At 37.3% G+C, this 23704-nt stretch overlaps 1 protein-coding gene across 1 annotated transcript in view; it reads left to right on the forward strand.

The window, feature by feature from the left end:
- The window catches only part of lama2 (laminin, alpha 2), an 820770-nt gene that overhangs the window by 348865 nt on the left and 448201 nt on the right, over positions 1-23704 (forward strand). The window contains 1 exon segment of the mRNA XM_051924216.1: positions 11017-11190. Within this exon segment, the coding sequence (XP_051780176.1) occupies positions 11017-11190 (174 nt within the window).

Genomic DNA, 23704 nt, shown 5'->3' on the forward strand with positions numbered 1-23704 from the left:
AGCCTCTCGAAATACTCTTTCCATCTGCTTAACACACTATCCTTACTTGTGAGTATGCTTCCATCTTTAGCCTTTATCACCCTAACCTGCTGCACATCTTTCCTAGCTTAGTCCCTCTGGCTAGCCAATCAGTACAGGTCATTTTCTTCCTCTTTAGTGTTGAACCTCTCATACAACTTATCATACGCCTTTTCTTTACTCTTCATCATCTCTCTCTTCACCTTACACTTTATCTCCTTGTACTCCTTTCTACTTTCTTCATCTCTCTCACTATCTCACTTCTTGTTTAACAACTTCTTCCTCTGTATACTCTGCTGTACTTCCCCAGGTTTCCTTATCCTCCTTCCTCTGTCCAGATGTCACGCCAAGCACCCTTCTTGCTGTCACCCTTACTACTTCTGCCGTAGTCGCCCAGCTATCTGGTAACTCTCCACTGCCACCCAATGCATGTCTTACCTCCTCCCTGAACTCAGCCTTACAGTCTTCCCTTTTCAGCTTCCACCACTTGATCTTTGGCTCCTCACTCTCCTCCTCTTCTTGACTTCCAACGTCATCCTACCGACCACCATCCTATGCTGCCTAACTATGCTTTCCCCAGCCACCACTTTTGAAGTCTCCAGTCTCCTTCAGACTGACCCACCTGCATAGGATATAATCTACCTGTGTACATCTTCCTCCACTTTTGTACACCACCCTGTGTTCCTCCTTCTTCTTAAAATATGTATTCACCATAGCCATGTCCATCCTTTTAACAAAATCCATTACAATATGAACTTCTGCATTCCTTTCCTTCACATCATGCACACTCATCACCTCCTCATCTCCTTTGTTCCCTTCACCAACATGTTCATTGAAATCTGCTCCAATCACCACTCTCTCCCCTGGGTACACTGGCCACCACTTCATCTAACTCACTCCAGAAATCTTCCTTCTCATCCATCGCACATCCAACATGCAGGACATATGCACTAACAACATTTATCATCACACCTTCAATTTCCAGCATCATAATCATTACTCTGTCCAACACTCTTTTCATCTCCAAAACACTCTTGACATACTGTAATGTTCCTTCAGGATAACCCTTATCCCATTTCTCCTCCAATCCACACCATGGTAGAACAATTGGAACCCACCTCCGATCTACCTGGTCTTACTCCCCTTCTCTTTAGTCTCTTGCATGCACAATACATCAACCTTCCTTCTCTCCATCATATCTGCAATCTCTCTCCCCTTACCAGTCATATTGCCAACATTGAAAGTTCCAACCCTTACTTCCACTCTCTTTATCTTACCCTTTTCCCCCTGCCTCCAGACATACCTTCCCCCTTTTCTTTTCCTTCTTCGGCCAACAGTAGCTCAATTTCTGCCAGCACCCTGTTGGATAACAGTATTGGTAGCAGCCGTTGTTAACCTGGGCCTCAACCAATCTGGTATTGAAATCTGTTTTGTTGTCCGCATATTGATCTGGTAAAATTTTACACTGGATGCCCTTCCTGACATACCTCTCCCCATTTATCTAGGCTCGGGACCAGCACAAAGAAACAAACTGGTTTGTGCATCCCCTGTGGCTGGGTTCTGGCACACATACATATACATACGTATATGGTGACCATGAGAGGGTGTATTAGTTCCCAAACCCCCAGATACAACTACATAACACAGTCCTGGGTTCACAAACAAGGTTTTTACTCCATACCACACTTTTACAGGTTTCCAATTTCCTCCTTTTCTGCACCTTAAAGCAATAGGTTTTTCATTTTCCTGCTGCTGCTCCCACATAGTCTTATCCACCTCCTACCAACTCTGACTATTGATGTAAGAAAAAATTTCTTTCATGCCAGACCTGGGAGAACTTCTGGTGCCTGGTGCATTGCGCACTGAAAGCACTTCCAGATCAGGTGGAAGCCCTTCAAAGAGGGTATTGAGATCTTCTGCAGCTCTCTTTGTTGGCATCCAATAACCATGACAAGGGTAGGATATGAAAAAAATTTATGAAGCATCCCAAACCCACTCTTGGCAAGGAATAGGAGTTCATGTTTAAAATTTTATGACGTCTGAATTTTACTGCACCCCATGCAGCAAAATGGCACTCATGAAGGTGTTTTGTGGTTTTCTTGGAAATGATGATGACATTTTGTGATTTTGTTATACTAACGCTAAGGCTGCACTACAATAATAATAATAATAATAATAATAATAATAATAATAATAATAATAGAAGAAGAAGAAGGTGAACATTATAAGGTAGGACATTGCTTTAAGCTTCACAACAACATCAAGAACAATACGGTTTGAATCCCTGACCACCTATGAATTGATACTGTAATGTCACTTGCTATTCACATAGGAGTGCTCATCCATGCTTGAGGCAATGATCTTTAGATGTGTGCCATTAATCACACAAACAACTCTAGGAAAGTCAGTGATCTGCATGAATGTAACTTGGTTTAATATTACCTCACATTGTATAAATCTTCGTATTGCCTCAGGTGTTGGAAGGATGCTGAAAGTTTGGTGCAAAATTTGAGAAATGGTAGATTGTGACATACCTAAATCATCATTATTGCAAAGGCTGCATTTTTCTGGTGGCCGAAAAAATGTAATGCTGCCAAAAGTTTCATTTTGGTTGACAGGACATGGCTTCTGCATGTAGATGGAGCAATTACAAGATTTGTTATGAATATTATTCCATTTGACCAGCATTTCCAAAACATTCTGCTGTTACTGGAATGTAAGTGCTTATCTCTGTGTGAACGCCACCTTCTAGCCAGCTGGAACAGATAACAAACTCTCCTACATTCTGGTGCAATTATAAGTAGTTTTCTAAATTAGGAAAATTGATGAAACTGACAAATAAATTCAGTCACTCTGAGATTAGCCTCAGATGTTTGATAAATATGGACACTGATCACTGTCTATGTAGGGCAGCATTGACTACAGATTTTGTTCCAACAGCTTTCTTCATTAGTAACCCAACGCTTCTGCTAGTGGAACATAATTGTTTACCTTAACTTTAAATTGCATGCTTTTAAAGATTCCAAACATTTTTTTTCTTTTTTCTTTAACCAAAAGTCAAGCAGTAATGAGATTTAAAGCTAGACAACAGATGAGCTGCAGTAAAGGGTCTCAAAGTCAGTTCTTGGAGAGTCACCATTTTACCTTCAACCTTCTAAATCAGTAGTCTCTTATTTAATCCTTGTGACTTGTTAGACCTCTAATTCTACCACAACAGACATTTCCAAAACTGTTGATTTTTTTCTTTCCTGAAAGCATCTTTAGAATTTGTTGTGGCTCTGAAAAGATTCCTTGGAACTTCATTGTTTTATTTTCAGATATTCTATTAAAATGGATAATGTATGATAAACACACACTGTAGGAGCAAATGGAATCAAGTTAGCTGGCCATCTGTTGGCTTGCTTTGCATCTCATTATTTTTTGGCTGCTGCTTAAGGAAAATTTAAAATTTAAGTTAATTAAAATTAAGACAACAAAGTGTTGTATTAGCAACAGAAATTGATTACTAATTAAGAAAGTGGTTGGACAGAAAACCTGCTGCCACTGCATCCCACCAGGATCTAAGTTTCACCCCTGATGTACAGCTTGCACAAATGCCTCACATCTATGTACATTTTTCTATGGATACTCTTTTTCTATGCATAAACCAAAAACATGTATATCAGGCATGAATATTTTAATCTGCTTAATTGGCTTGGTGTTTGTGTATGTGTGTTATTGCGAATGAGTGGTCCTTATGATGAGCTGATTTCATTCTTCATTTGGTTCTTTCCTTGAACCCAGTGCTGTTATAATATGGTATGACTGGCTGTGACCTGGAATTGGACTAAGCATTTCTACAAATTTTGCTACCCTTTATACTGAATATTTTACCAGAGTCTAAATTACAAATATACCTTTTTTAATTTCACTAATATACTAATATAATTATCAACTATCAAGTCAAGTCTGGGAGCATGCACTGGTACAGTACGTTGCCGCACCCACCACACAATGAAACAGCTTGGGATCCCGGTTGGCAACCCCCCAGGCAGACACGCGGTCCAGTCCCAAGTTGTTGCTGTTCAAGGCCCTCTGTAATGATTCAACGGATTCTAGATTTTTGGATTTGGTATCATCTGATTGTTACTTATATTCTTATCCAAATCATTTACATTTATTAAAAATAGCAGCGGCCTTAGCACTGACCCCTTTGAAACACCACTGTTAATGTCAGCCAATTCTGATAAGGTTCTTCATACCATCATCATTTGTTTCCTGTGTCTGAGCCAATTCTGCACCCATCTACAAACATCACCCTGAACTCCCACTTCTTTTAGTTTGATGCCCAACCTCTCATGTGGCACCTTATCAAATGCTTTCTGAAAGTCAAGATAAATAATATCATATGCTCCACTTTGACTATACCCTTTTGTTGCTTCCTCATAGAATTATGTTGGGACTGAAACCCTGACTTTCCAGCTAAACCCTGCTACAGTGGTGGCTCTTTATGCCCATTAACCTCAAAAAACAATCCTGTCAAAGTCTTGAAGTAAAATTTAAAATCTACAACTGGGAAGTAATACTTTTTGATACACATTCTTATAAAGCAAGTAAAAGAAAAATGTCCATTTTTATAGTGCTGTTCCCCAAAGTGATAAGTTGATTTATTAATATATGTTCAGTGCAATTGTTTACATAGTTGTACAACTGGAGAATTCAGGTTAAGTGGCTTGCTCAATGCCACACAGCTTAAACTGCCATCATGTTTCTTACGGTTCATTTCCTCGGTCTGTACAAATGTTGCATTTTCCTCTGGAAGTCCATTCAAGCTTGCAGTTTTTTATCAGCTTTCATTGTTGAACACTGTTTTCTGAGAATATAGAATGTAACACATTTTCCAAGTGTTAGATGCTAGTAATGGGGAAAAAGGAGTCGATGAGTATGAGCAGACCTTTATGGAAAGTTCTGGTTACAGTCCATGTCTGCACTGCCCACCCCATATAAACAGCTTTCCTTTCCTGAGCCACTCTAAACAATTGTCAGTGAGCATTAGTCTGGTGGCTTCCTGAAATGGTGAAATGGCTGGCTTCTGAAATTCTCAACTAAAGTTTATTCGTGAAGCTTCATATATTATCATGCTTAAGTGAAGACAGAAAAGCCACTTTGTTACTCCTGCTTACTCGACCTAGCCTTAGTTTCTATTATCATTAAATCTCGGACTGTTTTTTTATCCAGTTCTTAATGTTTGTTATTTTCCATGCTTTTCGAAATCTTCATCAATATTTTAATTTCAACTCAGAATTATTTAATGTTGTTCTCCTCATGGGTTGAATACAAGTCTTCTTTTGAGATGTGAAGTGTTTTGTAATTTATGTTTTTGTGGCACTACATAAATTAGAGATAACTGATTCAAGTGAAACAATTAACCAATTTTTCAGAAACAAATGAGAAATAAGTACAGAAACAAATCGAAATCCTGAAAATTGAAAGCAAATGACAGAATGAAAAGATAAAGACAGAAATCACTTTGCCCAAATATGAATTCCCTCCTCTTAAGTGTACAAAAGCTCTGCCTGATCCAAATAAGCATTAATTTCAAAAATAATGAAACAAGCTAGTAATAAACTTCACAATAGTAACACTAAATAGAAACAATATTTGTTCACAATGGGATCTACTTAGATAGCTACAGTAAAGAACTAAAGCATGCAACCCCAGAGGGCCTTGGGCCAATTTAAAACTAAAAAAAAAAATAACAATAATGGGTAAAGGCAACAGATCAGGTCAGGTTGGGGAGCATGCACTGGTATAGCGTGTTGCCGCACCCACCACACGACAAAACAAATGACTGTCTTTCTGCTGCAGCAAGGTGTTATTTTGGCTTTCCCTAGGCTTTGTGCAACCACTTGGGTCCTCAACAATGAGGATCCTGTGAGCTGGATCAGCCTCGGGGAATCGTGCCACATGGCCTTAGTGCCGTAACTGGTGCTCCCATAGAATGCAAGTAATGTGCCTCATTTCAGACTCTATGAGCAACCGCTTGTTTAACACAAAATCAAACCAGCGGTACCCTAGGATTCTCAGAAGAGACACAGTATCTAAGGAGTCCAGTCTTCGTCTCAGGTCACTGGATAATGTCCACGTTTCGCAACCATATACCAAGACTGTAAAGACTTGGACCTTTGTCTTTTTGCAAAGTTATCAGTAGTGCCACACACCCCTTTACAGCAACCTCATGACCCGCCATGCTCTCCCAATCCATCTAGTGACTTAATAGGGAGAATCACCAGAGACATGAATGTCACTGCTGAGGTAAGTAAACTCTCAACAAGGTCGACATTCTTTCCACATACAGACACAGTGCCAATGGCTGTTCTTAAGAGGTCATTAGAGGCCTGGGTCTTGGTTTTTATCGAGGACACTCTCAAGCCAGACACTTTAACTCCTCGCTCAGTCTTTTGTGAGCCCTGATCAGAGCCTCCATTGACTCCGCGAAGATCACAGCATGATTGGCAAAGTCAAGATCAGTGAGTCTTTCTTCACCAATAGATGCCCCACAGCCACTGGACCCCACGGCCCTGCCCAACACCCAGTCCATGCAAGCATTGAACTGAGTTGGAGCAAGAACATACTCTTGAGAAACCACGGAATCAACTGGGAAAAACACAAAGGTTCTGCCTTCACTCTGCACAGCACTCACAGTACCAGTGTACAGGTCAGCCATTATATCCAGCAACTTTGTGGAGATCCCGCAAAGTCTCAGGTTATCGTATAGGGAAGCTCGATCAACTGAGCCGAACACTTTACAAACAACAAAGGCTGCAAAGAAACTCTGCTGATATTTGCGTTTGTGCTCCATAAGAACCCTTAGTACCAGGATGCGGTTGACTTCTTAGGCATAAAACCAGACTGCTCAAGTCACTTGTAGGTGAGTAAGTGATTCTATTGAGGGTGCACCTAGCAAGGACCTTATCCGGCATCGAGAGCAGTTTTATCCCCCTGTAGTTGCCACAATCCAGGCGATCACCCTTCCCTTTCCAGATAGTGACACAAGTCATGTTTCCCAGTCTTTAGGGATGATGCAAGTTTACTAAATGTAAGCAAAGATTGCTTGCAAGGCAAGGAGGAAAGCCTTACCACTAGCCTGGAGATGTTCACCCCAGATACCGCAGACCCTCTGCCACATTCCCTACCCTCAGCTGGTTCACCACGTTTGCAAGCTCAATGAGATTGGGTGGTTCACAGCTAACTGAAAGATCAGCCTCAAGAACCATGAACCCAGAGATGTCCAACATCTAGCTGGAGGATCAGATTTAATCAGCTGCTCAAAGTAGCTAGCTCAGCAGGTCACAATTGCAGAGTCATCTATAAGGACCATTCCATCACCCACTCTGACTGCGACTGTCCAAGGAACAGATTCAGATGTGTGAAATACTTTTATTCCTCTGTAAGCAGGATATGAATCACTGGACCATAAATGGTATGTCTCTTGCTCACAGATTCCTCTAACAAACACCTCCTTATCTGTCCTCAGAGCTCTCACAGCCATCCTTCTCAGTTCCTGGTACAGACTGGAGTTGCCGTCAAGCCGTGTGCTGCGACTCATGTAGATGATATCCAGGGTGCCCTGCGAAGAGGCTCCCAAGGGCTTTTATTAATTTCCTTCATAATGCAAGCATTATTCCTTCCATCTAAGCAGCACTTTTCTCATTACAATTTTCAAATTCAATGTCCTCGATGGTCCCTGTAAATGCTAGAAGGTTATTGGCATCTTCATATGTAAAAACTTTAGGAAAATGAAAATGTAGAGTATTCACTATATTGCAGACAGTACATTTTAGTTCATTGTTTCTTATACACTTCAGCTTCTCTTTGAGTGAAATTTTCCTACAAAGATACTGAAAGTTTCTCTTTGTGTCATCTATCACCTTTTCTGCAATATTTCTTTCTAACTGCCATTTGGCATTCCTAGTATCCTTTTTAACTGTGGCTCTCTGGCTCTCATAAACCTTATGTTTAGCACTGGAGTCACATGTCTATACCTCATATACAACTGTTTTTCCATTTCAGTTTCTTTTTTAGCTTGCTATTTATCGCACTGTAGTAAGTTTTTGGGACTTACTTGCCTACCATTGAATGTAAAATGCTTTTAAATGGTTTTATTTTGTTTTAAATGTGAAACAAAACTCAGCTGTTTTTGTAAATGCCTGGGCATTTTCAAATTCTTTTTTGCAAGATAAAAGGCACCTGCCCTTTTTCTTAACTAAACACATGCAGTGCAAACATAAGAGATATTTAACAGACATTGTACCTTTGACTGACACCTCAATAAAATTTAAAAAATCGACATTTTTAAAAAATGTGTAATCAATGTATATAGACAATATGATATATGAAAATCAGCAACATAAACACTAATATTGTGCTGACCTGTAGCTTTTAAATGTTCATATGCCGCTACATGTGTGGAGTTTTGAAAAATTTTAAAGTTTTAAAATTAAAATATTTCTCAAATTTTAAGTATTTTGTAAGGTTTCTGACTCCCCCAATGGGAAGACATGCTTAAGAACGTCCGGAGACACGATCACTGCATCTGTGGAAGACAGTCTATCACTTGCTGGGGCAAACACTGGCTCCCAATGCTGCAGCGGCTCGCAGCTAAAGCAGATCCGAGTCGATCGCGATTGCACTATAAGCGCTTGCCATCAATGGGTGATGCAAGGAACATTATAAATGCAGGGTACAGTATTACTTGGCCACTAACCTGGCCATGACCCTGCCTGATTGCTGTGTCTGTGTATAGGTTATAAATAACCATGCTGTTCCTGTCTCAGATAGATAGATGGATAGATAGATAGATAGATAGATAGATAGATAGATAGATAGATAGATAGATAGATAGATAGATAGATAGATAGATAGATAGATAGATAGATAGATAGATAGATAGATAGATAGATGCAGGCTGGGAATCTCAAACATACATAGTATTTATTTATTTATTTATTTATTTAGAAAGTGTCCGGGAATAAAATACTTAGAGATTTTTACATAGATAATGTCTTTGCATCCTATGAACAATTAAGCTTCTAATTTAACTTCTCATCAACACAATTTTTTCCACTACTTTTAAATTCGAAACTTTGCTAAACAGAACATGGCCAATTTTCTTCACCTTACACCTATTTCTATTCCATAAGAAATATTGATCAGTCATGGAGACTCAGATAGCATCTCTGCAATATAAAAAAATGTTTTAAAGTCCATTCCTTTCATCCCATATTACCGTGGGGAAAAGACTTTTCCCTTAATATTTCAAAAAAGGAGCGGAGGGCAGCCTTGCACAGAATACACTCTAGCTTCATATGGACACAACATTCAATAATTAAACTTAAAATCTTTTATTGAGCGCTTATATCTCATTTAAAATTGTCCAAAATGTATCCAGGGCAAGATTCATCCTGTGAATGTTGCAGTCTAGCTCCATATGTTCTGGGTGTGCACCAATTTAACATCGTTTTAGACAAAAATCTTTGAATGCCTATCAGACAGCCTTGGTGTCACAGTCTCTCCTAATCCACTAACAGCTGTGTTTTGTATATTCCCAGATGAGCTTAAAGTGGAGAAAGACAAACAAACTGTAATTACCTTTATCTTACTATTTGTAGTACTAGGGTGTTGTACCGTGTTAGCCATTATGAATGTAGAGAAAAGCCAAGCAAAATGACACCTTTTATTGGCTAACTAAAAAGATTACAATATGCAAGGCCCCGCTTGCATATTGTAATCTTTTTAGTTAGCCAATAAAAGGTGTCATCTTACTATTTGCACATAGACTTATCTTTCTCAATTGGAAGAATCCCACCCCACCTCTTTTAAGTCAGTGGTAACTGATGTCCTAAACTATTTGAAACTGGAAAAAATCAAATTCTTACTTTGACGATCTGATCAAAACTTTTAAAAACTATGGCAGGATCTAATCAATAACATTTTAGAATAAGCTTCTTTATTGTGGAAAATGATATTCTTCCTTCCTTGCCATTTTTAAAGATTTTTTCTGGTTATTGGCTCTCCTCTCTTTCTCTTGGGTTTCTCTTGAATTTTGGTTTGTTAGGTTTGACTTGATTGAATGGAATATTATTAGCTTTAAATTAAAATCAATAAAAATATTTAAAAAACAAGATACATCCAGGTTTAGCAGTGAAATACTGCAACGATGCAGTTGATGAATCTTGGGTGTTGGAGGCTGGTATTTTTCACACCACAAACTCTGCCCCCTTTTTGAGTTTCACATGTGGCTAAGACCAGATAACACATCAAATGCATAAGACTACCATATATTATTTTCTTATAGTGGCAATTTTATCTTTGTACCTAATTGATCTTTGTTTTCTGACCTAACCTACAACTAGCAAGTGCTCAGTGCAGTTAGGGAAATGTAATTGACAGCAAAGAATTAACCAATAGAAATACATTCAGCCAGTTGATCTTTGTCTTGGTTCACAAGTGACAAGACCATCTGAAATCGAGACAGTTTGAAATTATTGGCATTGGCATTCCATTTGCAATGTATCATTCAGAATAGCCTCTTTGTAAAATAACAACAGTCACTAAAACAAGGCCATTTTGATATGAAACCGGCAATAATTAAATGCAAGGTAACCAAATTACAAACCAAAACAAAATGATGATGACGATGTATTTCATAAAAACTGAACTACTTTTATTTAGTTCTTTTTTTTCTCAATTTATTATCATATTGCACTTTTTCATGTAATTGTTTGTTTCATAATTGCTCTTTTATTTATTTAATTTTGGCACAAATTGTATTCTATTTACCTGTAACTATATGCATTTATGTTTTTCAATGATTAATTTTGTTCAAAATTATATCCCTGATTTAAATTCATGGATTTTAGAATGAAAAGTAAATACATATTTCTTAAAATAAATAAAAGCTTAAGAAATCCTCTACCGCTCAGCCACCAGTTCCTTTCTATTGTTTTCACACTACAGGTGATGGACATGACTGGATGGGTGTTTGTGGGCTCAGATGGTATTAAAAATCTTCCTGTCATCCTTGAGTCCAATAATATGAATCTGCAAGTCCACCTTAACAGTGAAGAAATACAAAGAGAGTCGCCTTTCTTTTATTATTGGAGTGCACCGCCTGCATACTTGGGCAACAAGGTATTCCAAAACATTATTAATTAAACTGTCTGTAGAATTTTCTCCTTTAATTATCCTTAATCACTGAGAAAAATTGCTTTCATGTTTGCTTGACTTCGTAATTAGTAACCACTAACATTATTTCTTGTCATGTTAGTGCTAATAACTACATCTGTTCTAGGCCACAAATTGAACACCATTGACAAAGTTTTTGTAGTTTACACAAGTAATCATTATTTCATTGCTACCAAAAGAATAATGAGTGATGCGAAATGTACATAACTTGCTGATCCAATTTCAAAAGTATACTTCAGCAAGGTAAAAAGCTGATAGAATAAAGCTACTACTGAACTGCTCTGAAACAACTAGTGCATATTTGTCCTTCACAATGGAAATCCAACAAGATCTATTAAAGGACAATTTGATCACTGTAACATTGGCTGTTTTTCTAACTGTTTTTGTTAAAATTATATTTTAATAATTCCAACATTATTAAAATATACTGGATTATTAATTTTCAGGTTGAAACATTTATGTTTTTTTATTTAATACAGTGTGTTTAGCAGTGTAATAGGAATGTAGGATTGTTTATATTTGCCTGAAAAGAAATAATTATGCTTTGGCTTTATTAATATTAATTGTACTTGGCTTTATTAACATCCAAAGGAATGTTTGTGCTGTGCTGTCTGTTGGTCTTGATCTGTGTTAAACTATTAGATACCGAAGTATACAGATTTTATAGTGCAATAATGCTGAAAGTCCCAGATAATTGCATCTATACATTTTAAATGCCATGTTCTATCATGTAAATTGTTTGTTTTTGCGACTTAAAGTGCATTTCAAGTAAACACTGTCTACTCAGTTAGAAAAGAAAAATAAAGGTTAATTTTGCAGGAGATTTTCTGTATTGAAAATGACTTATGATTTTAATTTGCATTTTAATAATAACTTTACTGAAGTTTTCTCTGGCAATGTGTTTGGGTGCACATTGTGATGGGGTCCCTCAGTTCATCATTCAGTTCTAACATCAATTCAGAAACACTGGTGTTATTTCTCTCTGAAGTTGTATATTTTACTTTAAAACATGTTTGTACCTGATCCAAGAATGAGAATAGGACAGAAGATCTTGAATACAAATACTCTATGTTTATGGTAGAAAATATTTATACACATTCTATGTCAGTGGATAAAAACCTAGTGCATTAAGAGTTTACTGCCCTTTTAGAAATAAGAGAATTAAATGAACAAAAGCATAACTTCGTTAGGAGAAAGAAGTATTAATTCTTTGAGAAAATGTAGTTAGTCTTCCATACAACAGCACAAATTACAAACATTGTGTGTCTACAAGTAAAAAAAAAAATATAATATATATATATGTATATTTTCTGTTAGCTTTTAGCAAAATGGTAAAGAAAAAGAGGCAAATGAAGAAATTAACACATTTCCAGCATTTTATCATTTTAATTTGGAATGGGTTATTATAAAAACGACTAATTTAGTTGCATTACATAAATAAGTGGTCCACAACCTTTTTGACACTAAGGACCGCTTTACTAGAAGCAAAATCTTCCAGGGACTGGTGTTTGGGTGGGGGGGAGATGGGGGGATTTGGGACGGGTTCGTAGGGCAGTTTTATGCACAATTTACATTACATTTCTATTATTATTAAGGTATAATATCGTAACAGAAATGATACAACTTATCATAATGCAGAATCAGTGGGAGCCCTGAGCTTGTTTTCCTGCAACCAGACGATCCCATTGGGGATGATGGAAGACAGTGACACTCAAAGTGTGTTGCTTATGTTCAGTCTACTCCGTAATCTCATTTTGGTTGCTGTCACTGCAGAAAACGCTGCCTCACAAAGATAGGATGTTGGAAATGGAAGCAGACTTTTCAGTGCTTTTGTGGCAACCTCTGGATATTTCGCCTTGACTTTAATCCAAAACATATGGAGATTTGAAGTTGTCTCATACTTTTAAGGTCACCATCACTTGCAACCTCAAGCAGTTGATCCTCTTCAAGCACAGACAAAGTTTCTTCACCTGGCTTATTCACAAATGGGTCATGGATCCATTTCTTCCCATTTCAGGGGTCTTTTGTGGTTGGGAATAATGCTCAAACTCTGTTGAAAGCTGAGATAGGTGATCATACACCAGCTGGGAGAAAGGAGGCCCTGGCTTGGTATCTTTAACAACCTCTGCTAACGTATGAAACATATCAAAAATCCCAATGTTCACTCGTCAGCTCTATAAATCAAATTTGGCTCTGAATGCAGCCACTTTATCTGCCAACTTGAACAACGGGTATCTTCTGCCTCTGCCCCATGTGCTGTTGCTCCACCACTGCCTCAGATTTTCCTCCTCGGACTCCTCCAGCACTCACCCAGCCTGGCTGGATACTGAGTCTGCAGAGTGGGTAAAGGTGGGGTGCCCAATAGTGCCTGTATGCTTGTTCATATTGTGAGGTTTCTGAACTCTTTTGAGATCCCCCCACCCAACGGGAATGTCACGCTGAAGTGCATCCCGAAGCACGATTGCCGTGTCTGTGGAAGATTGCTTGTCCGTTGCTGGGGCAGGGCAACAGCAGGCTCACAGCGGTACAGTGAAGTGCCACAGAAGCGAATCCTAAAAGATCGTGGTCGCGCTATAAGTCCCGGTCTTACACCCCAAAACACGAGACTGAGTCTCGGTACTTTAGCAAAACCAGCTTTATTCAGCTTGAAACAGGAACAGCATGGTTATTTATTGTAGTGTGATCTGCCACTCTCCTATAAACAAACACAACAGTCAGGCAGGGTTGTGGCTAGGTTAGTGGCCAAGTAATACTGTTCCCTGCATTTACAATGTTCCTTGCATCACCCATTGAGATCTGTTCTGTTTGCTTTGGCAGAGAGACGCAGCAGAGCTGTGAGCCTGCTGTTGCCCCGGCAACAGATAAACATTCTTCCACAGACGCGGTGATCGCACTTCGGGACGCTCTTCAGCATGTTGTCCCGTTGACAGAGGTCCCAAGAGAGTTTATAAACCTCACATTTTCTTGAACGAGCATCAATGAACCACATAAAAACAGCTTCTTCGGCATCTTCAAATGCAGCAGTTCGCATACGTTTGCAACCCAAGATTTTTCTATTTTTTTGCATATAACAAAGACATATGCATTGCATTTGTCATTCCAACAGATTGCACATCACAAACATTAACACTGTTATCATTTTTTCATGTCTGCAGATTCTATAGGAGAGTGACAATGAGTTAAATTCCAATGGATGTTTTTCAAATATTGACAAGGAATAAGCAAAAGGTATCACTGAAAACCACAGAAAACAAAAACAGCAAAAAAAAAACAGTACGAGGAAAGTTCGAAGAAAGAAAATTTTTTTACAATGTTTCTGTTTGGGGATCGTTGTGCAAATGTGCACAACTGAGCTGCGACCACAGAACTAACTGCTTTGTGGATGCTTCATTCAAGCATTTCAAGGTCACTTCGTTGTAATGAAAGTATCTGCTGAATGTACTTCGTAGTAACGAGATTTCTATAGACTCAAGTCATATGAGGAATCTGTCGGGACTATAAAAATACTTTGTTGTAATACTCTCTCACCTCGGTCTCTCCTCTTCCGTCCTCTCTCTCCTCTCTCTGCGCCTCTGCAAAGTGACCTCAGTGATGGGGGCAGCCATTTTGCTGTAGCCCTTCACTGAGTAAGTCTCCGTTGCCAGCAGTTCTCTCTAGTGGGCCACGGACTGGGGGTTGGGGACCCCTGACATAAATGATAAGTATGACCAGAGCCATATTTATATTGAATAGATTGGATATGATGCCATTTTTCAGAGTTGCTCTATGGATCATTATTAGAACAGTCTTGAAAAGAACAAGCCCAACAAATTATTTTAAAATGCTTTATTTATTTATTTATTCATTTTTACAGAGTAGAGTCAAGAGCTCAATTATTTTCCAAGTTTATTATCAGCCTTAAGACACTGAAGTCACCAATTCATCCTAAGTAATACAAATAGCTTGTATAACCAAAACCAAGAAGGCAAATACGAGTTCTTAAGTTTGTAGCAAGAGTCATTAAACCAGGATTCAACATTTGAATATTGTGTAGTTTAACTACCGGGAGACATGGTAGTTAAACATTTGTTGTGAGTTTATATATTTGTATTTCCCAAGATAACTAAATGGTAGATGGCTTTTTGCATGCACAGAAATTAGGCCATATCTCTATACTGTACAATACACAAAATACAATAAAATCTTAATTAAAAACAGCATGTTTTTATATAACTTCATGGGTGCCAATCACTGCTTTGCCAGATCCTACAAGATGCTGAAGTACTTGAGCTCCTCCACTTGCATGATAATAGTTGAGAATAGGTCCGAGTTACACTGTATATAGAGCAACTTTTTGGAGACTCAAGGGAAAGATTAAAACGTAGAGGAGAAAGTGGGTAGCGCTGTCTGGCACCTTTAGAGCTTAGTACTACTTTAATTATGAATTGATTTTATATGCTGTGTATATTCTCCCTTCTTTGGATACTGTGAGATTTTTTCTTGAAGATGATCAGGAGATAAAAAGTAGTTCAAAAGGCAAGTTGAAATGATACCCAACAGTCCAACTGATCCATCATTAAGAGTTAAAATGCTAACTAAAAATACCATTAGCAAGTTTGTTAACCAGGAAAAGCTTTATTGCAATGTATGCAGCTGACCTTTATAGCCTTGATCCCTATTGACACAAGTAATGTGACACTCAACGACACCCATAGCAATGCCTGAAAGTGTACAAAATGACAATATCCAACTGCAAGGTCAATCAAAATGACATTTAAGCAAAATTTTCCATATTTTCTACTTTTTCAGATGACCATAAAATGAAAACAAATTTTTTTTTTGGATTCCTCGATGTTCAAAACCTCTAAATAGATATACATATTTTGTAAAAGGGATCACAAAATGGCAGACAAAACAAAATACCAAAACATAAAACTTTCATCCTAGTAATTGTATATTTGAGTCTTTCACTATTTTGGGGCAGAAAAGAGAATGATGTCGGTCCACAATGAGGATCCTTGAGCTATGAGATGGAGAAATGGTAGAAGACAGTACCCAGACTTCAAGGAAAGTTAAGCATTCTGAGAGGACACTGAGGGAGTGAATGGGAGGTCCAGAAACATAAGTGGAGGACAGTTGATTGTCATTTCTTAGAGAAAAAAAAGAAATATGACAAAACAATATAACACATAGTCAAGCGATAGTCAAACTATAGTAAACAAAGGGAATTTGTCTAGAGGAAGGAGGATGTGGGTGTTAGCGGGAATGTATAATGTGGCATGAAGTTCAAAGCATTTTACCAGTCATTAGTTCCAAAGGTTAAATGGTTATCCTTCCTCTTGAAGCCCCTGAAGTAAGCCCATCTGTACATAGGCAAACTTTGTACAGAAAGCACCCCAGTCTGAAATAAAACTGACTTTCAACATTTGGCTGTTGTGTCTGTTGCATGTATTTCTGTTAGAATAAATCTCAAAACATACATTTGGGTATACTCCCATGTTTCAGTCATCAATGAACTAGCGGTTAAAGTGATAAAGGAAAATATTTTTTAGAAACTGAGTCTACTATCTAAAATAAGTTGTAAATATGGAATCAGTATATTGTATGTATTTATTTTTACTGATGACACATGAAAGATGAAGGACAAGTTAAATTGATTCCTCATGTAATAAATGAAAAGGAAATTGAGTTACAGCTTTGATGTCCATATTGATTTTAATTATGTGTTTGTCTGTGCATTGTGACATTTACTGTACTCTCTGTTCCGTCAGTTTAGTTTCTTAATGTTAATCATAAATATAATATTTTCAGAATAGCTTATTTGTCTAGTGATGCATTTCACATGCAAAAAACAATGTAGTGTGTGAGTCTCACTTGAGTGGGCCTCATTTATGAAACCGTCTTGAATGCAAATTTTAAATGCTATTTTCTCAATTAAAACTAATATAAAAACATGCTGCAGTCTTGTTGCACAATATGTCAACACATTTAGGTCAAAATGCAATTAATTTTGAGCATAATGTATTTTGTTGTGGATTTTTTTCAGCACATCAGTGTTGACAAAAGTTCTCACTTTGTAGGATGTGTCATTTATCATAACCTAAACAGAGGAATTTGTTTATTGCTCTGGATATATATCTGTCAGTGGAACAACTGTATTTCCCTATTTGAAGTAGTTCAGCAACCAGGGACATTTATTAACTATGTACAGCAGAAATAAATTGACCATGTAGACGTATGAATGTGTTATACTTTTCACCTCACCACAGCATAAAGCACATCAGAATCCATTAGCTGTTTATTTGAAGGTCAGAGTTTGCCAGTGTAAATCACACTTTTGATTGCCTGGAGTGAATAATGCAATCAAATACATTTCTAAGATTTTCAAAAGCATGCAAACACTGAAAACTGCTTTAAACTGATATTAACAAAATGAGCCTCCTCTATTGAACATGAACCTTAGGACACTTGGAAAATAATGAATCTAACTTGATCATAGGCAACATGCTTAATGACTGTCTAGTTTAATAAACAGAATACTGTATATGGTAAAGAAATTCCTTCACATTACCCTTTAATACCAGCTAACCCTACAAGATAATAGAGACAAGGACTTTGTAGGAAATGAGACACAGATAAAAGGGAGGATTTTGACTAGGGGTATTATATTTTTCTCAGCAAAGCTATAGTTGAATACTCTGACGTTCCACAAATTTTTTCTTCTCGTTACATCTGGTTTATGGGCCAATGGCTACATATTTCCTCTCTCTTATTGTTTATTATTTCTACTCCCTGAAACACCAAATAAATTGTCTGAATTGCTTACAGCTTTCTGTTTCATATATGGTTATTTTGTAAGAATCATTTTTACATATCAGAATTTAAGTAGAGGTGTCAACAGTTCTACAAGACTGGAAAAACTTCAAGAGCTCATCAATCAGCAATTGTATTTTCATTTGGAGAAAAAATTAAAATAACAATGGGTGCCTTTTCACAATAATTTGTTGATCTGGCTAGCTAGAGGGTTCTTTTGCCACAGTCTACATTTCAACTATATCCATTTTCAGCCCACCCATTGGCCTGTGATCTCCAACATTGACAAATTGTAGATCTCCCTTTTCCAGGATGTTTGAGAAATTTGATAGGGTTAACATTTGGTTTAGGTCGTTTACTGATAAAATGTGTTTTGCTGAAGAAAGATATATGTACTGTGTGCATGGTTCTTTGTAGATGTGAAGTTTTATTTTCATCAGTAAATGGTGATGTCTGTGCTTCCATGTCATGCTAACTCATCAAGATATCTTTCAAACAGTTTGCTTGTAATTTCTTCACAAAGCTCAAAACATAATAAAATACACAATATTGCATGCGTCCCCTTCCTCTGTCTCGGATTAGTGCGAATATATCGCTCCTGCAAGTAAACTATGAATCAACCGGAATGTTCAAGCAAATTATAGAGAAAACCCGATCTAAATCCATTAAGTAGTTCTCTTGTTCGCTAGCTAAGCGGTAAGATATGCCACGAGGCTGGAGAGTGAGTGAGAAGAGCCTCACCCCCCTCTCCTCGGTCTGCTTCATAGATCCTTGGACTGAGTTTTGATTCTTCTCTTGGTCTTGGTAAAGTATACACATTCTCTCTTTACTTGTGCGGGCTTTCTAATGAGCACAAAATTTTCCAGTCAACTTTCATGGATCAGAAATGCTACAGTAATTTCACCTCCATCAATGTGCTCAGTGCTGTCAGTATACATTCATTGCCCTTGAAAGTTTGTAATGGGGAAAACAGATTAAGAAATTGGGCAGATGGAAGGATGGTTATCTCCATTGTTCTAAAATGGAAGTTTAGTAGTTCCTTTTTTTTGAAAAATAAACAGTTCTATGACCAATTTAGTACAAATCCTCAAGAAGTTATTTCAAATAATATGTAACCATTCCTAAACCTTTGTGTAGAGAATTTTAAGAACAGTGACAGAGGACTTGTTGGTTGTTTTAAGGCTGTGTGAGGGAACATCGGACAAAACAGTGGTTGGTATAATAGGAGCTGGGATTGGTACTCAAGTTTCACAGGGCAATTCTATACATAAAACAAAAGCTAAGTCATGATCAGAAGTATTTTGCTGAAACAGTACGTCTCTCATAAAGTCTTCCCTTTATTCTCACAAAATATTTGGACAATGTTTAATTTGCATAGCTAGGAGTTATAACATTTTTGCTATGATGTCAACAGTCATGTGAGACATGCATATGCACCTAGCGAACATAAAGCACCATAGTGACCTTACAAAAAAGACCACACTGCAATTAGAAACACAGCATACAGTGATTAACAAAACTTCACCTTGTGCAATATGAGCATCCTTCAGTTTCACAAAGGTTTACCAGAAATCACTCATTCCCTGTTGCTTCCCACAGCTTATGAGCTAGCCATTCATTTTTTCCATCATTCATTCACTAATCCATCTAAATTTAAAGGGAATTGTAGAGATTTAAAACAATACCGAATAATCAGTTGCAATGCAGGAACCAAGTCTAGGCAGATGCCTGTCCACTGTAGGGCAGAACTTCAGTTAACATGCAAATCTTTGGGATGTGGAAGAAAAACAAGATACCTAGAGAAAAAAACATGAAGACACAGGAAGAACACACAGATGTTCATTATTGAAAGTGACGAGTGGCAAACTAACAGGAAATAAAAGTATCATTTTTTTTCTCTACTGTTATGTGCTTTATCCCATTCATTTATATATAAAAAATTCTTTTCGCGTTTGAAACGGAAATTACGTATGACCACGCGATATGGAAATTACGTATGAAACGGAAATTACGTATGACCACGCGATATGGAAATTACTTATGACCACAGAACATATTATAATACAGGAACTAATCACTTCGTTTGTGGACGCCATTTTTATATCGTCTTTACGAATTGGTATTATTTGTGTGAGAGTTATTTTACTGATATTGAAAAGAAGTAAACACAAACATGCCGATCTATCTCATAAAAGTGCACCCCGCGTCTCCCTCTCCCAGCCCTCCTCTCTTGACTACTCCTTTAGGACTCTGTTTGTAAATTGCCCTGCACGACTACTTACTGTCCCTTAAGGTGAGTTTGGGTCACTAAAACCCCACAACATTCAAGGTTGCTTTTGTGATGAATTATTTTAAGAAGTAAATCATAGGCATGTAATGCAAGGTTGTCAGGCAGAAATTTGGACGATCACATAGAAAATGTAATTTCCATACCACAACGGTCGTGTAGCGTCTTTCACAACAGATCTACTACTGAGAGATGATCCAAATACATTTTAGCTGCTGTTAGTACTACTTACCTGTGTGTTATAGCGCCTTTAAAATGTAGTTTACCCGAAACCACTCTAGTAAATATATCTTTACTTCTTAAATGTTAATGTTTTACTGTTTAATAACTTATAGGCTACATTTTATTTTTTTCCCTTGCACTCAGTGAGCGAAGCCACTGGGTAATCACCTAGTAGTAGATAAATGTTGAGATGTGTTTGGAAATACACATCAGTTCAGTTTGGGTGCATCTCCTTGAAAATGAGATATATTCCATTAAACTAGCAAAATACCCGTGCTTCGCAGCGGAGAAGTAGTGTGTTAAAGAGGTTATGAAAAAAAAAAAAAGGAAACATTTTAAAAATAACGTAACATGATTGTCAATGTAATTGTGTTGTCATTGTTATGAGTGTTGCTGTCTTTTATATATATAATATACACACACACACACACACATAAACATATATATACATATACATATATATATACATATCTACATATACACATATCTACATATACATACGTATATACACATATACACATCCACATAAACATATATATATACATATACAAATTTACATATCTACATATATATATATATATATATACAGACATACATATATACATACATACATTCACATATATATATATATATATATATATATATATATATATATATATATATACACTGTATATATACATATCTACTTATTGGCTCCTGTATTTAGGATATAGCAGGTTGGATAATGGACGGATGGACATTTGTATGCATAGCCCCATTTGCCCGTTTTCGTTTTTTTTCTTTCTTCAGTAATATTTCAGCAAACCCGGAGCTTGTCAGTTCAAATCGTGGTACTGACACCACTGTGTGACCCTGAGGAAGTCACTTCACCTGCCTGTGCTGCAAAAAACAAAAGTAATGTAACAAATTGTACCTCAGATGTTGTAAGTTGGTGGAATAAAGGCATAAGTAAAATAGATAAATATGTATTATACACATAGGAACTATTCATTTATTTTCAGTTAAGTCATCTGCAGCAAACTTTTATAAATGAGGGTTTCTCCTTTTTAGATAGTGCAAACTGTTTCTTCTTCATTGACGTTTTCTCTTGGAGAGCTTTTTTCATTTCATTGAAAATGAAAGCAGCAGCTGCCAAAATATGTAGCTTTCTTATTAATTTTTCAACATTGGGTAAAATAAATGTATAAAGTAACATAAAAGGTTTAAATACTGGTTATTCTTTTACACTAAAATATTACTACAGAGATACAAAAAAAGTAAAATGGATATGTTCTTTTTCTTTAAGGAGATTAAATATTACTGAAGAAAGAAAAAAAAAAAATTAAACAGCCAAATGGGGCTATGCATACGAACTTAAAAGGTTTAAATAAAACAGAAATATATATTTTATTTTTACTTGCTTAACTTGTGGAGGGTGTATCCTGTAGCAAAGCCCTAACTTTTTTCATGAAAGACCGTTTCAGTAAATAAGTGTTAAAAACAGGTGTACAGATATTGACAATAAGCTACGCAAACCCAGGAAGACATGGAATCGTTTAAATCAAGTATCATTACATCTTCCTTTCTTAAAGAGAAGTAAGGCAGTACTTATAAGCTTACATATTTATATATAGACATATATATATATATATATATATATATATATATATATATATATATATATATATATATATATATCTGAAGCCGTGCAAGCACACCCTTGAGAATGCAACGTATAGTTGTACAGAAGAAAAGCAATCTTGCCTCAAATGAATGGCAACCTTTTGTAGGTCTATGAAGTTAATTTAAACTTTAGGTTTACACGGTGCTTACTTTCCGAAGTACAGTTATCCCTCACCTATCGCGGGGGTTACGTTCCAGAGCCCCCCGCGATAGGTGAAAATCCGCGAAGTAGCGACCTATATTTATTTTATTATTTATACATATTTTAAGGCTTTATAAACCCTTCCCACACTCTTATAAACCTTTCTCACTCTCTTGTTAACCTTTCCCACACTCTTATAAACATTTCCTATGCTCTTAAACACTTTCTACATTCTTAAACACCTCAGACCAACACTGCACACTGCACGCAGCGATCAGACGTCAATGTGTCTGCACTCGCTTTGTGAAGGGGGACAGCTGAACTCACGCTGAGCAGAAATGGACTTTGTGCTGCTTCTGCCAAAATGCCTGCTTGTCGCTCTGCGCGTTCGGAAGGAGGAGGAGTGTGTGTGTGGTTTTGTGAGGGCTGAACACACGTTCGCTCAACCCCCCCTCCCCGGAGGCGCAGTTCGCATTGTCAAGGGGGTGGGGAGCTGAATGAACGCTACGGAGAAGTGGACTTTGTGCTGGCTTTGTGCTGCTTGTCGCTCTGCCTGTCAATAATTTCAAAGCCTGTACATCACCAATTTTCCTGTCTCACTGTCTTGTCTTGCGTGAAGTTAAAATGTTTTATAATAGTGAGATGTTACTCATATCCTTAGCCCGACATCCACATATCATATGTGTTAACAAAGTGTGTTTTATAAGTTTACATGTGTTTAAAGCATGTGGGATGGGTATTTTAAGGCTTAAACTATAAAAATGTTTATTTATATGGTCTTTCTATATCGCGGATTTTCTCCTGTTGCTGATGGGTCTGGAACATAACTTCCGCGATAGGCGGGCAATCACTTGTATTTAAAAACCCGCGAAGTCGTGAATCCGCGAAAAGTGAACCGCGAAGTAGCGAGGGATTACTGTACCTGCACTCATGAATATGTCTGTATGTGTCAGTCGGTCAAATCCACGCGCTTCGCACCGGCGAAGTACCGCTTTTAAATTTTTATTAAGAAGAAAATAAAACGTTTTTAAATTGAGGGAAAATATACTAATAACAGTTTGTTAAGGATCAGTTTTTTTGTGAAGCTGCCTTTACTCGAGTGATCACTTCGACCTGACTTGGTGGCCAAGTATAAGCGTTACCTGGTAGCTAACCACCCATACAATCAGATTGTGAATCAGACTACGAATGCCGTGAATGTAATTACACACTCACTGCACTTGCTTACGGTAATCGAACCTCGGACGTCAGTGCTAGAGGGGCTTAGCAGCGGTGAAGTATTGCTTTTAAATTTTAATTAAGAACAAAAGAAAACCTCAGAGGTTCGATTCCCGAAAGGGAGTGAAGTGAGTGTC

The sequence above is a fragment of the Erpetoichthys calabaricus genome, chromosome 3 (genome assembly GCF_900747795.2).
Source record: "Erpetoichthys calabaricus chromosome 3, fErpCal1.3, whole genome shotgun sequence".
In the NCBI taxonomy this organism is placed as follows: Eukaryota; Metazoa; Chordata; class Cladistia; order Polypteriformes; family Polypteridae; genus Erpetoichthys; species Erpetoichthys calabaricus.